The following is a 14,365-nucleotide window of genomic DNA, read 5'->3' as shown; positions in this document are numbered from 1 at the left end:
TAACAAATGTCAAAAAGTTGAAACCTTACTTTGGGAAAATACACTACAAGCAAAGTTGACAACCACTTTTGTAATTTTCAGATGTTGTATTACCTTATTAATGCACTACAAATTGTTAGACTCCTCAAAAACTGAGTCTGATTTAAAGAAAGTAATGTCCCATGGCAATCCTACTTCATGTCCCATTTGCTACACTTCTGATGACGCTTTCTGTGAATAGCCTGGGCAAAGAATGCAAAGATGACCCAGTGCCTGGGTCCCTGTCACCTATGGAGAGACCCAGAGGAAGCTCCTGGCACAGCCCTGGCCACTTGGGGAGTGAACCAGAAGATCAAAGATTTCTTTCTCTCTCTCTTTCTCTCTCTCTACACAGCCCCACTCCTTCAAATTAAATAAAAACAAAACTTACAGATATTCTAGAATAAAAGAATCTTATTTTCAAACATTCCACAATGGAGCATTACCTCCACAAGGAGAATAGTTGTCCTGCATATCTTGGAATTCTACTATCTAACTGAATTCCTGACTCTTGGCTCAGTTATTAAGACTTGTCCGTAACACAAAGACTTACTAAAGAGTAAAGAACATACATTTAAAAGTGCCTTAAGAAAATCCACTGACTTACATTTTAATAAATCCTATTTTAAAAAAAAATGTTCCTCAAATAAGGCTATTTGTCCCTATAGATAACTTTTCTTTACACCTTGATGATTCGCCAAAGTCTGGGAATTCATGACCTAGATCCATGCTGTTCTCCTCCTTTTGAGTCTGTTCTAGAAACATGAAAAAGCGAAACCAAGAGAGGATGTTACAGCCTGGACAACTGATTGGATAGAGAAGTTATTCAGCCAGGACAAGTGCACAAAGAGACTAACCTTGATCTATACTGAGAGTCACTTTCTCCACTGCTCAAGCATGCAACAATTTCTCTACTTATCCACATTGCACTCACAAGGGCACTGAGTCACTCACAGATACTATTGAACTTTCTGAAAAATATGTGTGGGCTTGAGAAAGTACAAGTTTTGTGGAACGTCCTCATACAAAATGTGTCTCCTGAGACTAGAGGTAGTAACTTGGCCTTCTGGATTGCCTCCAACGACAAAGCACAAGGTTAGCGGGAAAAAGCAGCTAAAACATTCAAATTTTTGAACTGATTCAACCTGTGGTACATTACAGGTGTTGGCATATCATGAAAGTGAACTTCAACCTTTTAAAATGACAGCCTCATGATTGGTACAGACGCTTTACATTAAACCTTTTAAGAAACATATTCTTTGCAGATCAATTTCCACAAAGCTTTCACTACTTACAATTCATCACCTTGATCTTTTCCATAACTTTCTTTTCCATAGACTTCATTTTGGTTTCTGCTCACTAGAACAACTGACACCACTAAGGCAGGTAAACCTGTTTTAAAAGAACCATGACATGAGAAATTCTGAAGCAAAGGGAACTGCTTTACAAGACTGACAATGGGCAAGGGCAGAGAAGAAAGATGAAAACTGCATCGAAATGGAAGTCTGCATTTTAAAGACAAGAACAAAATATCCTTCTTAGCATAGAAAACCCATTTCTAATGGGCAACAGTCAAATTTTACTCTTAGAAGACAGATATTTAAATATTTTGTTTGCTTAGTGGTATCCACCAGAGACCCCGAGCTGGATTTATATTAAATCTAGCACAAACAAATGTGGTTTTATCAATGACACCGTGTCAAACTGCAAGAGTTCAGACAGCCAGTTTTGTCTTTTTCTACACAAAAATAAATAAATAAATAAATAAATTTTTTAAAAAGGGAAGCTTCTCAAGAAAAACTATAAGCAAAACACAACAAGAGAGCCAAAAATTGGTTCCATGGCTGTTTTGGTGGGAAGATGCTCTACAACCTAAAATCCTAATTCCTTGAAATACATATTTTTTTAATTTATTACTTCCTGATGTGTTGGTAAGGATCTTGGAAATATCTCATACTTCAACACTGCCATCTGAAAAAAAATTTGTGGGCAAGATCTACAGTGCCTGCCTGCCCTGATAGGAAATCCACATAATGAAAGGATTTCAAGGAACAGATTTCAAACAGGCCAATACAACTGTCCCTGTCTAACTGAGGACTCATGTTCGATAGCTCAAGGCGAATACTCTGTAACTCCTCTCTTTGCATACACAAAAATAACACTCATTATTTTTAATACAAATCATTTTTTTAAGATCTGGTCAAGTGTCTGGGGATGAGTAAAACACGGAGTCTCAACCGCCCTTCTTATTTTGCCAGCCTAATGGAAACACATCACTGGCTGCCAGCTGCTGCTTCTTTTGGACTTGGGTGGGCTGGCTCTGGGCTCAGGAAATAAACTTTTGGTGACTCAGGAGCTAGGGCTATTCCTTTACTCCTCAATTTAGTGAGTTACTGTGAGACAGTTTTCAGAAAAGTTTATTCAGTAAATGTTCCCAATGTAGACTGTTAACACTTGTACAAATTACTCCGAACAACATTATAGGTTGACATAAAGATTTTCATAGTAGATCCCGGCAATACTCATCAGAAAAAGAAATAAACATCCCTACATTTAAAAGAGCTCACCCCAGCCGATGATGCAGAATTTTAAAATATATCGGCGGATGTAAGTGTTAAACACTTTCACCAGTGCAATGTACATGTGAATGGCTTCTAGTCCCATCCAGGTAAATGTCGCCAGAAGGAAGAAATGTAACAGGGCGGCCACGGCAACGCAAAGCCCATCCACATCAAAGGAAGTGATCCAGCCATCCAGGAGGAAGGTGAGATTGAGGAACAGCAGAGCTGTACTCAGGTTCATCAAGATTTTTGAGGGGTAATCCCTTCGCAATTTCCTAAAGGCACAGGAAGGAAAGAAATATAAGAACTGATATGGTAAATAAGTCACTTCAGCACAGACAGTAAATTCACATCTTATGCAACCCTGTAATAGGTTAGGGGACATTATCTTTTCAACACAGTTCCACCATGGGGAGGACTAAGCATATTTATGAGTATTTGGCTAAGTTGTAAAGATCTTCTAAACATTAATTTTACTTCAAAATGTTTCCAATCACTTACAAAGCCTCCAGTGGTTTTCAACAGATTATTTTTTAATCCAGGAAAATTCTAGAGTTCTAGGAATGACATTTTTATTAAAAACAAATTTCTAGGGGTGGGAATTTGGCATAGCACTGACTTCTTGGGACATCCACATCACGTCCTGGAGAGCATGGGTTCAAGCCCTGGCACTGCTTTCTGTCACAGCTTGAATCTAACGTGTGCCTCAGGGGAGTTAGAAGGTGAAGCTTAAGTCCTTGGGATCACCACCCCCTGTGTGAGAGACCCTAGACTATATTTTCAGATCCTGGTTTCAGCTTGGTCTAATCCTAGTTGTTGCAGGCATTTTGGGAGTGAATCAGTGGATTTCTCTCTCTCTGCCATTCAATAAACAAATGAATTAAAATTTTCCCCAGGCTCTTTTGGAAAATTTTTCCCTGAGTTATGGATAATCTTTCTTCAATTTTCTCTTTTAGGACTTATTTTATATGATCTATGAAGCAAACATTTTCATTTTTTATAATGCAGAAAGCTTTTTATGTAATTTTTAATATACTTCAATGGCAATCATCATACACAGATTTGTATGCATTTAGAAAAAGAAACACAGGAACTATAAATTAAGATTCTATAGCTGGAAAAGCCATGTTGCATGATATATCTTATGAGAAATATGAACGTTGAAATTGAGCCATCCTACAGGATTCACAAAGTGCATAAAGTTTTCAAAGCCAAAGCAATTTTCCTATTTACATTTGGAACAGCCCGTGCTGGGCTTGGCAGAAAGCAAAACACTTACTCAAAAGCAACATATGTCAAGAGAGTTGCTGCTGAGAAAATAGCAGATATTCCACATCCAATATAGGTGATGAAAGTGAGGACTTTATTGTTTCTTGCATCGATTTGTGAGGCACTTCTTGGAAGGTCCTGCACAGAACATGGGAAGCAACCATAAAAATTCCTTTTCTCATGAGAACAGAACATTGTCTCACTAGAAAGTTTACTGCTAACATTGGAGCTGCTCCACCTCGGGGTTGAACAACAACCGTGTGAATCAACACAGAATTTACTGTACTCTTGTGGCTCAATAGATGAACAAAAATGCACCATTCCTGCCAGAAAGACTTCAGTATTATTATTTCTCTCTTTTACCAAAAGTAGTATTACTTGAAGATCAATATTACGGGCTCCTAAATACAAAAAGGAAGCCACGTAGCTTGTTTCGTGAAATAAAGTAGCACATCCATGTCGAAGTCTGCAGGGCTAGTGCCTGGTAGCCAATGCAGTCAGTGCAGTGGCCACGCGGGACTTGGGCCCAGACACAGAGATTCCTTATCTGATAGGGACGCAGGTGTTGCTGCTTGAACTACTTAAAAAATGGATGGCATTAGACTCCAAGCCATTGCCATTTAAGATGGATGAATAATTTTGGCCTTTTTTTTTAGAAGCCACTAAAGGTTTTTGGGCCCAGTTTTTGATCCCTGTTTCACAATTTCAAGTACTAGGGGTATAGTGGGGTAAAAAGAAGTGAACACTATTCTTCATACAGGAAGCATGTATTTCAATGTGCTGTGTCGAACACAAGTGTCTGGGCCACACAGGAGAATCCTGCTTGTTAAAGGAGCGTTTGGAATAGGAATGAATCACGAGGGAAGACCAACTGTTTAATCCAGATGTGTGGAGAAAGTCACCTCCACTATGCAGATGTTTAAAAGTGGAGCCTTCCTGGAGAAGGAAGGTCTGGAACTTTCAGGTCTACGATCATGAAAATGGCTTGTCTTACAGGCTATTCCTTTTATTTGTTACCATTCTTCCAGTTTTTACCGAAATATTAAAAAAAAAAAACTGCTATTCACAAATAGGCCCCTAGTAAGTGGCATTTTTATGTGTGAAAAGAAATGCATAGGTGTAAAATGAAAACATGGGAGTCAATTTCAGGTATGACTGATAAAGTAAGGAACAGATAGAAGACATTTGTGACACCAAAAATTGCATAGAATGATGGAATTCAGCAGAATCAGGGCCTCAGAGTCTTCTCCCAAGAATCATGGGACGGGCTTCATGTCAGTGGCACTAACTCACACAAAGGCTGTATGAACCAACATTCCCGTCGCTACTAGATTTCATAGGACAAAAAAGTCCATCACATACTTGAAGGATTTCCAAGATATATCACTGCTTCAAAAAAAATTCCATGGCTCCCATGTAGTTAAGGCTACTGGATTGTAAGCTGCAGTTAAATTCAGTATCTAAAGTAAAAATATCATTAAATATTGCTACTCACTGATAGACACGAACACTCTGTTGTTATTTTGAGACAATGAAAATATTTGGCTGAATAAACCAACATGACACCAAAAATTTGCTAGTGCTAACAATAAGAAAGTCATGTTTACTGAAACAAATTTAGCTAGGGAGGGCATTAAGTTCCTCATGCATTTATAGATTAGAAGACACAACCATGGGGCAGGTTTTTGATCTAGTGGTTACAATGTATGCACCCTATCTCAGAGCACCTAGGTTTAACATCCAGGTCTGGCTCCTGACTCTAGCTTCCCGCTAAGACAGACCCTGGAAAGCATCAGTGAAGGCTCCTAGGACTGAGCTCCTGCCGTCCATGCTGCAGACCCAGGATGAGTTCCTGCCTCCTGGGTCTGAACACGAGGGGCATCTGAGGAGAGAATCTGTGGTAGCTCATATCTCATATCTCATTTAAGGAAGCAACTAAATGCACAAAAGCAAAGACATAATTATGGATGAAAGGAAATTTAGACCCCATGATACCCTGGGCAAGTCAATGAAGCGCTTGTAAGTAAGAAAAAACTCTCAACCAAGTTTTGGTGGTCTGAAATAGTTAAAAGGATATGGGTGTCTCTTCACAAAGAATAAATTCTTTAGATTTTTCTTCCAGCTCTTTATGGTCCTATAAAGGCAGCCAGCGTGGTAAATGGAAAAACAGCACTCAAAAATGCAAAAATGTACCTAATATATGAATGAACTGGCTACTGAAAGAAATGGGGTTTTGTTGCTTATTTCACATTGACATAACACAATCACCCATGTGTACATACACAGTTGAAATATTTGAATTAAGCTAAAACATATATCTGAGTAAATAATTATGCAAAATCAGTGTTTTCTGAAAGAACGTTATGATTAATTTTGGAGAAAAGAGAAAATGGAAGAACACAGACTTCCTTTTATTAACTACATAGAGAAAACATATCACAATTGTTCATGCCCTGACAGTGAAAAGATTTATATTTTGAAATAGTTAGTTTAGATTTATATTTTGAAATAGTTAGATTTATATTTTGAAATAGTTAGTTTACTTTCTGTGATTTGTCATCATTGTGATTGTCTTGGTCTCATGTCTTAGAGTATTTATGTAATAGACTGTCAGGAAAATTACAGCTTGCAGATGTGACATGACAATGACCATTTACATAGGCGAAGTGGCTTCTGCAGCCAAATGCTATAGTCCACAGTTCCTCACTGCTTCCTCCCTGTCCCCACAGGAAGAATGGTGTGAGATTTAAGAGTGGGGATAAACACAACTTGCTTTCTGTGATTCTAATTCAAAAAGCTTTATTGCCTCAGCTCACATTACTCACATCTCCAGTGGAAAAAAAAAAAACCATGCGGTCTGGTGCTTCCACAGAAGCTACACAGAAATAAAGGCTAAATCCCAATCTGAAGCATGTCCTGCACTTCATAAAATGCAAGTGAATTGATCAAAATGGTAAAGATCTAGGTTTGTGGGTAAATCCCATGTGCAATGACCCCTGAAATTCAGTGGAATAATAATAAAATTACAGATATGATGAAAATTTTGTTTAAACTGTTTGCCTGGTGGGCTCATGAGAGAAAAAGAACCGCACAGGAGGGAAAAGGAAAGCAGAAGAAAGCAAGGGAAAATGCATGAAGGCAGGAAGGCACACACATCATCTTTTGCCCAACTGATGTCTCTATTCTAAGTACAATCACTGGTGTGTTAGGACAGTATACAGCCTCCACACGGGATAGCACCTGGTACAGCACCTAGTACCAAGTGCCATTCAAACACATTGAGTAGTGAGATAAGACAAGTTCTGATGAAACTATTCATAGTTGGCGTCCAGGTCAGCGACAGCTAATGTTTTTACTACTTTCACTTTTGGTCCTTCCTCTCTCAGCTTCTCTTTTTGTCTCCTTAGCCCCATTCTTCTCTTAACTCAATGGTTTGGTAGAAATGCTTTCTAGAATCAGTATCCCAGATTTTTGATTTACAATCTCTGCCAATTAGATTCTTCTCTAAGAATCAAGATTTAGGGTCCAGATGAATATGATCAAAGAACAATTTCCCAAACAGTTTAAAATGTTGAACTTATAAAGGAATATGCCTTGCAAGAGACTGTTAAATGAGCGCAGGCGTCCCCTCCTTACCATCAGAACTCCAAAGTGGGTGAAGTGGTTACACAGACAGACCGTCTCACTTGCATCTGCATCTCTATGTGCAGTACATCCAGATGTGTTCCAGCCTCCAAAACTTTCTGTAGGGGGAATCGACAAACAGCGGACAATGGCAGCAGGTCAGTGTCTGCTCTGTAATGGATGCTACCTACTTTTAGGAAATTTGCTTTGTCTTACTGACTTGATCTGTGAAGCACACATCACTCTGAAAGCTACCAATATTTAGAATTGCTTCAGTTCCTGGACTGAGGTAGTTCGACTGTCGGTGGGCAGTGAAGGACTATCTATTTACAGAGCCTTCAATGTGCTTACCATGGGGGTGTGGTGCTCAGGGTTTCTGCATGTGCTTGTTTTAATTTTAACATATCTTTAAATAAACCTCTATGAAAAGAATACTCTTTTCCAAATGTGCTTTGAACTCATACATTCTCTAAGGATTAGGATTTTCCCCTATTTTATCTATATTTTTGTAAATACACAAGAACAGGGAAGTTTGTTTTTTTGGAATGTGCTAGTAGGTATTCGGCAGTCACATGTCAGAAGGGCAACATGTATTGATACTGGAATTGATTCAGCCACAGTAATTCTGAGCAGAGACCCTGGTGGGGGGAGAACCTTAGGGGACAGGATGCTCCCTCACTTGTACTGCTACTCAAAAAGATTTTTCTACCTTGGGTTTAATGACTTCTTTATCCTTAATTTCATCTTCCTTTACTGAATGTTAAACATCATTTTGGAAGCTGCTTATTCCTTTCAAGTAATATGTGTGTTTCACGATTCTTTCTATATGGATGCTCCTTTAGCATGTTTCTCCTTCTGTCCCATCTGAGGTGTGAAAACTGGATTTCAAATTGTATATGTCCTTAAAGAATGGGTCAAGTGAAAACTACAATCTGAACGTGGTAACAAAACCAAACATTGCATCTTACAAACAGCTGAAATAAAAAACATTGCTTCACTTAAAAAGAAAAACAAAATAGAGTTAAATGTACCTTAGATGCATGCAATGATTGAGAAGTTACAGAAATTAAAACTGATTTTCCAAGTGACTTAAACTGCATTTTGTACATTACACTCACATTGTGATTCACTCTCGCTTGGACAGGAATTAAAGGAAATGAGGGTGTTTAACAATATTTAAAATTCAGTTGCTATCTATATTAAGACAACTAGAAATTTAAAACTTACTGTTTTTGTTCAGATCCCAAAAGGCACAGATGGGATGACGTACTTCCTGTATTAACATAAGAATAAGCATGACAAGTCGAGATTTAAATAACTTAGAAATGGTATGATTTAAATATGCCAAATACATAATAATGACAAGGGTTTCACATAGAAATGGATTTATTAGCTATTCTAACACAGCTTGAAAATATTACATAAGTTAGGGGATTCTTCTTACTTATAGAAACGCCCCATGTGAAAAATCAACCATAATTTCATGAGGAATCCTATTATCCTATTACTGTGGGTTATGATATATGTTCCATAATTAAATACAAAGTTCTTTATCATTCTTAGCATTCAGTGAAGCTCTTTAAATTCTAACTTTACACTATACTCAAAATTATCCTTTAATATCTCAGTATATAGTAAACAAATTAAAAACATGGACCCCATAGGTGCTCACAGCAGCATTATTCACAGTACCAAAATGGGTACATACCTACAAACTTATACTATTCAAACTCTAAAAAGAAACGGATCTGACATATGCTGCAGCCTGAATAAACCATACGCTATGTGAAATAAGCCAGTGCCAACAGCACAAATACCATAAGATGCCATTTACATGAGATTGGAGTATTCCGATGGATAGAGATGGAGAGTAGGAAGGAACTTCAAAAGCATGGTGAAAAAAACTTGACACAGAAGAGAATACACATTTTCCTTGGACTTTAACAAGACCCCTTCCATAACACCGCTTTTAGGGGGCAGTTTGAAGGAAAAGAATGGGGAGTTAATATTTAACAAAGACTGTTTCAACTGTGGAAGACAAAAGTTCTGGAGGTGGATGAGGCTGATGAATTCCCAATAATTTAAATATGATTATGACTACTTACCTGGACTCTTAAAACAGCAATAAAATGACCAATTTTAAGAATATTTCACCAAAATAGAAAACAACAAACAAAACAAACAAAACAAACAAATAGAAATCATGGTCTATAGATGAGGAGAGAGAAACAGAGAGGCCGTAGGGCAGAAGGAAGGCTCAAGGTCCACGACCAGGGAAGGCCAGCTCTTAGATGACCGAACTCCAATCCTTTGCCCAGATTACTGTGCTCATTTCCTGCTGCCTTCCTGCCTGCCTAATAAAGGGCAGCATCATGCACAGGCCTCTGGAAAAGTGAGACGAGCCTGTACCTGGGCCAGCTGGGACAAAACCCTCTTCTCCTTTTATCAAATAAACAGATGATAGCAAGGGTAATGAAGCAATAAGCAAGGCCCCATTTGCCAAGATCTTAACCAACAGCTAACCTCTTGAAGTCCGCCCTCTCCTATTCTCCAAGCGCAATTAGCTTTGACTTTAAAAATGTAAACAACTGAAACCTCCTGGGGCAGAATGGTGCACTGCATCGACAAGTACTGGCATATTTCCATCTTTAAGGGTTGTAGTGCTTTTCCTCACTTGCATTCTCTTTCACATTATTGGATCCCAAATAAGAATAATTCCCCAACTCACTGCCACAGATCAGAGCTAGAGAGCAGTGCCCAGTTAGCTTTTCTCCCTTTCCAGAAGAAGGCAGCCAACACCCTCACAACACTTACTTTTATCATGTCTGAAATGATCTGCCTCTCTTCAATGGCTATTGGTAGCACTTTCTTACCTGAGTTCTTGTATGTTTGATCTTAATTTGCACAGGATCTTTCAAATCCTTTATAGTGATGTTTCCAATACTGCATGCCATCACATAACTCACTAAAATTTTTCTTTGAGGTCCTACATCCTTTTAAAGAACAGAAAAGTTGCATGCATTAGTTAGAAGTACACACTTTCATTTCATTTGGGGAATCCAAAATAAGCAAACAGTCAGCAACTTTTACACTTAAGATCTTCAATTCTAGAACATCCTGTTTATAACATCAAGTTGCTGGCTTTCCTGAAGGAGCTCTGCTATTTCCCTTATTATAATAAATACGTTGAGGGAGCGTAACAAGCCAATATTGTCAGGCAATGTTCATAAAACTCCATTCTTGATTGCTGTGACTGATGTCAGCTAGGTAATATCTGAAACAATGCAAAGCCATAAACAATATAAACTCATAAAAAGCTGTGAAACACTTAGATCATTTCCCTGCTCTAGAAAACAGATGAAGTTGTTCCTTCACAGAAACATGAAGGAAATAAGTGTGTGAAAAATAAAAAGTCATTCATCTTTCACATCCATGCCAACATGCGACAGGTTGACTAACACACACAAATCTAGTTTTACTGGATTAATGTCCCATCCAGAAGCTGTCCCTTCTTTGCAGGTCATACCCTTGCCAGCATCTGCAGATTCCACTGCATGATAAGGCCATCCGGAAATCAACTAGGTGGATCTGTGCTACAAAACAATTTGGGCAATGGACTGTCTTGCCAGCAAGCTTATCTCTATTTTTGCTGCTTCTGTGTTTCTTGTCAAATCTCCTGACTTTCTATTTCATAGCTTATAAATCAGTTGGAAAATAATTACAGGATTGTTTCAACTCCAAGCAAGTCTCAGCATTAGAGTGCAGTTTTCTGGTTTTTATTGTTGTTTTGGTTTGTGTCTGTCTTACTGACTTTCTGTGTCAGTCAATATCACTAAAGTCAGTTATTAGCTGGTGATAAACCAGTCTTTTACTAAAAATGTATTCCTAGGGGCAGTGTTATGGCACAGTAGGTTAAACCACCACCTGTAACACAGGCATCCCTTATGAGCCCCAGTTCAAGACCTGGTTGTTCCTCTTAGGATCCTGCCCCACACCAAAAACCCTGAAAAAGAAGCAGAGGATGGCACCAGTGCTTGGACCCCTACCAACCAGGTGAGCGACCTGGAAAGAGTTCCAGAATTCTTGCTTTCTATTGCACCAATTCCAGCTGTTGAGAACATGTGGAGAAAGAGCATGGGAATGGACCATCTTTCTCTGTAATGCTGTCTTCAAATACACAAATGAATATTTTTAACTTTGTCCTATTACTTGTTATTTTATGGGGATATCATAAAACCTGCAACATTTTTGACTACTGTAAATTTACTGTAAAAGCCAAACATATGCTCCCTAATAACAAAGAAGAATGGAAAATGGCATGGAGAAGGAGCGATATAAAACAGTAGCATATCCTTAAGAATTCTGCCAAACTCATCCTACAGGCCAAACTCCTCGTCTAAATAAACGTCTCTCTACCATTCACACCTTACGACACCTACCACGCTATTGACATATTTTTTAAATGGTGACATTGTTATAAGTCTCGAATCACAGCAATCTGAACAAACACAGTTATGAGTATCCATAGGTTTAAAAAAAGAGGGTAATTTACATGGCTTTTCTATATATAAACCGCTTTTATACAAAGTACATAATTTTTATGTTGCTTGCTCTGCAAACATTTACTGATGAGAAATTTTGATTTATTTTTCTGTGGAATTAATTACTGCCAAATAATTCCACCCATTCCTTTCCTATAGCTTTATTAGCCAGTTCCCTTAACCCGATGTATAAGGACAACCTCTGAGAAGCAATTCTTGCAACCTTGAATCTTGCTTTCTTGTCTTATATAGGCTCTATTGCTTGACACACACTGATATGTGGACTTCAAGAAATGGTTTTTATTTTTAAGAAAGGGCTCAATGAAACTTTTCTAGATGGAACTGCGCTCACAAAGGCAACTGGAGGTCACCAATGTTTGCTGGCAGCAGAGCTTCCAAGATCTAGAAATGATGCCAATACAAATGATAATCTGTGCTCAGTACAATGCCACTCTGCTCTACGGATGTGTGAAGGTCCAAGGTCACTTGGAACACTAATGGAAAACTGATTAAAGCCAAGAATGCAGCTCATTATGTAAACAGTGCTTCCTGCTACATTGAAAAAAAAATCTCCTTTCGGAGTACAACTTCTTCAAAGATCTACGTGACAGGACAGCATAAAATATTAAGAGAAGGAATAACAGTGATGTTTGCACTAAGTCTATATCGATGGTATCATGCAAGTTTCAGCCTTATCATTGACTTACTTCAAAAACTTCAGTGAATATCAGCAGTTAACGTATATTATTGCCTGAAGTATATGTCTAAAAGAATTAGACATAAGGTTTTAAATTTTGAAAATAGTCAGTTTTCTGTAACTCCTGATATAATTCAAAGCATATTGAAATTTCACTCTTACCTTTGTGCAAGGAAATTTCATTTGCAATTGAAAAATAACATTGTAATGTACACCTACCTGGAAAAGTCCAGTTTTGTTGAAGAAAGTAAACTGTGCTCTTCTAACTAATACAGCATCTTCTTGACTCAAATTGTCAAGTAAGTTTGGAGGCAAAATGACAGAAGCCAATGGATCCACTTGTCCACTCTCAAAATCCATCTGTCACACACATAGATATGTTGATGAAATCATCAAGGAAATTGATAATGACAAATTTGTTTCATATATTAAGTAGAGAGAACAACTACTGGTTTCAGGTTAGCCAGGACCATGGCTTTCCCCTTGACCTCAGAGTAGTTCCTGCAGTTCCTGGACAAATCCCTTTAAACATATTGCCAGAAACCTCATTTAATATTTGCAAGTGTGGCAAAAGAGAAAAATGCACTAAGTTTTGACTAAGGACAACAGGAAAACTTACACTACACTGGTAAGTAAAACTTACATTGGTTCTGCCTTTTTTGTTTGTTTGTTTGTTTGTTTTGTTTTCTTGGTTCTGCCTTTTAAGTTAAAATATTAGCTTTAACATTATCAGACTGTAACATTTTTACAAAAAAAAAAAAAACATAATGAAAGAAAGACACAGAAGTTAATCTGACTGCATGATTGAGCTCTCACTGTGGAAAGGCTATGAACACTCAAGTACTGTTTTTCCTGAAAGCATAGCCCAGGCCTGTGTTTGCTTACATGCTTGGAATAAACTGAGACGACAAAGTTATCACTCCTAAAATGTAAAACACAACTACATGAAAGAGTACCTCAAAGACACTTCCACATATCCCCGTTCCGGAACTGTAACATAATGTTTTGTCTACAGCTCAGGTAAAGACGTATTAGACTACACACATATTCTCTCCCTGGTCAGCCTACACTTCCTTCATTTTGTGTGCTTCTGTGGCCAGTGCTGTCTTGCAGTACCACACAGATTTGAAAACCAATGCTAAACAGCACCTTAAGAAGCCCAGAGGGTCTCTGTTAATCTGGCCAAAACTCACTCTACCATTCCCAGAGCTCAACACTCTTGGATTTTGAAACCATGGGCTTCAGACCAGCAGGCTCAGCAATACCTAGAAACTTGCTTAAAGTGCAACTCTTTAACTCAGGACCTATTAATTTATAAACTCTGGAGGCAAGGCCAAGCAATCTTTCTCAATAAGTCCTCTTGGAGATTCTACTACTCAGTTTGAGAACCACTGGCCAAAACAGTGTGCATGTACCATCTCAACTTTGTGCCTTAAATTAAGCTCCTTCCTCCAGCTGCATTAATCTTCATCCCCACTCCCAACAGGGCAGCCCCTCTTCCTGGTTTAATGCTCATACTGAGCTCCAGCATCACCTTCTGTAGGACGTAAATGCTCCATCTAAGAGTACGCCTCTTGGTTTCCAAAAGGCCTCTTGGCTACACTTATAGCTATTCTTTATCAATGTTTAAACCAGTGTACTGCCATCTAGATCGA

General features: G+C 38.3%; 1 protein-coding gene across 3 annotated transcripts in view; it reads right to left on the bottom strand.

Moving 5' to 3' along the window:
• The window catches only part of ADGRG6 (adhesion G protein-coupled receptor G6), a 133,524-nt gene that overhangs the window by 19,252 nt on the left and 99,907 nt on the right, over positions 1–14,365 (bottom strand). For all 3 annotated transcript variants that reach the window (XM_040965313.1, XM_040965314.1, XM_040965315.1), the window contains 7 exons: positions 12,930–13,070; positions 10,346–10,465; positions 8,700–8,745; positions 7,485–7,591; positions 3,859–3,986; positions 2,586–2,854; positions 1,314–1,410 (listed from right to left, as the gene is read on the bottom strand). In XM_040965313.1, coding sequence (XP_040821247.1) covers positions 1,314–1,410; positions 2,586–2,854; positions 3,859–3,986; positions 7,485–7,591; positions 8,700–8,745; positions 10,346–10,465; positions 12,930–13,070 — 908 coding nt within the window. The remainder of the gene's footprint in view (positions 1–1,313; positions 1,411–2,585; positions 2,855–3,858; positions 3,987–7,484; positions 7,592–8,699; positions 8,746–10,345; positions 10,466–12,929; positions 13,071–14,365) is intronic.

The sequence above is a fragment of the Ochotona curzoniae genome, unplaced genomic scaffold (genome assembly GCF_017591425.1).
Source record: "Ochotona curzoniae isolate NIBS_2020 unplaced genomic scaffold, NIBS_Ocur_1.0 scaffold_3890, whole genome shotgun sequence".
Taxonomy (NCBI): Eukaryota; Metazoa; Chordata; class Mammalia; order Lagomorpha; family Ochotonidae; genus Ochotona; species Ochotona curzoniae.
This window is presented reverse-complemented; position numbering and strand designations above follow the sequence as displayed.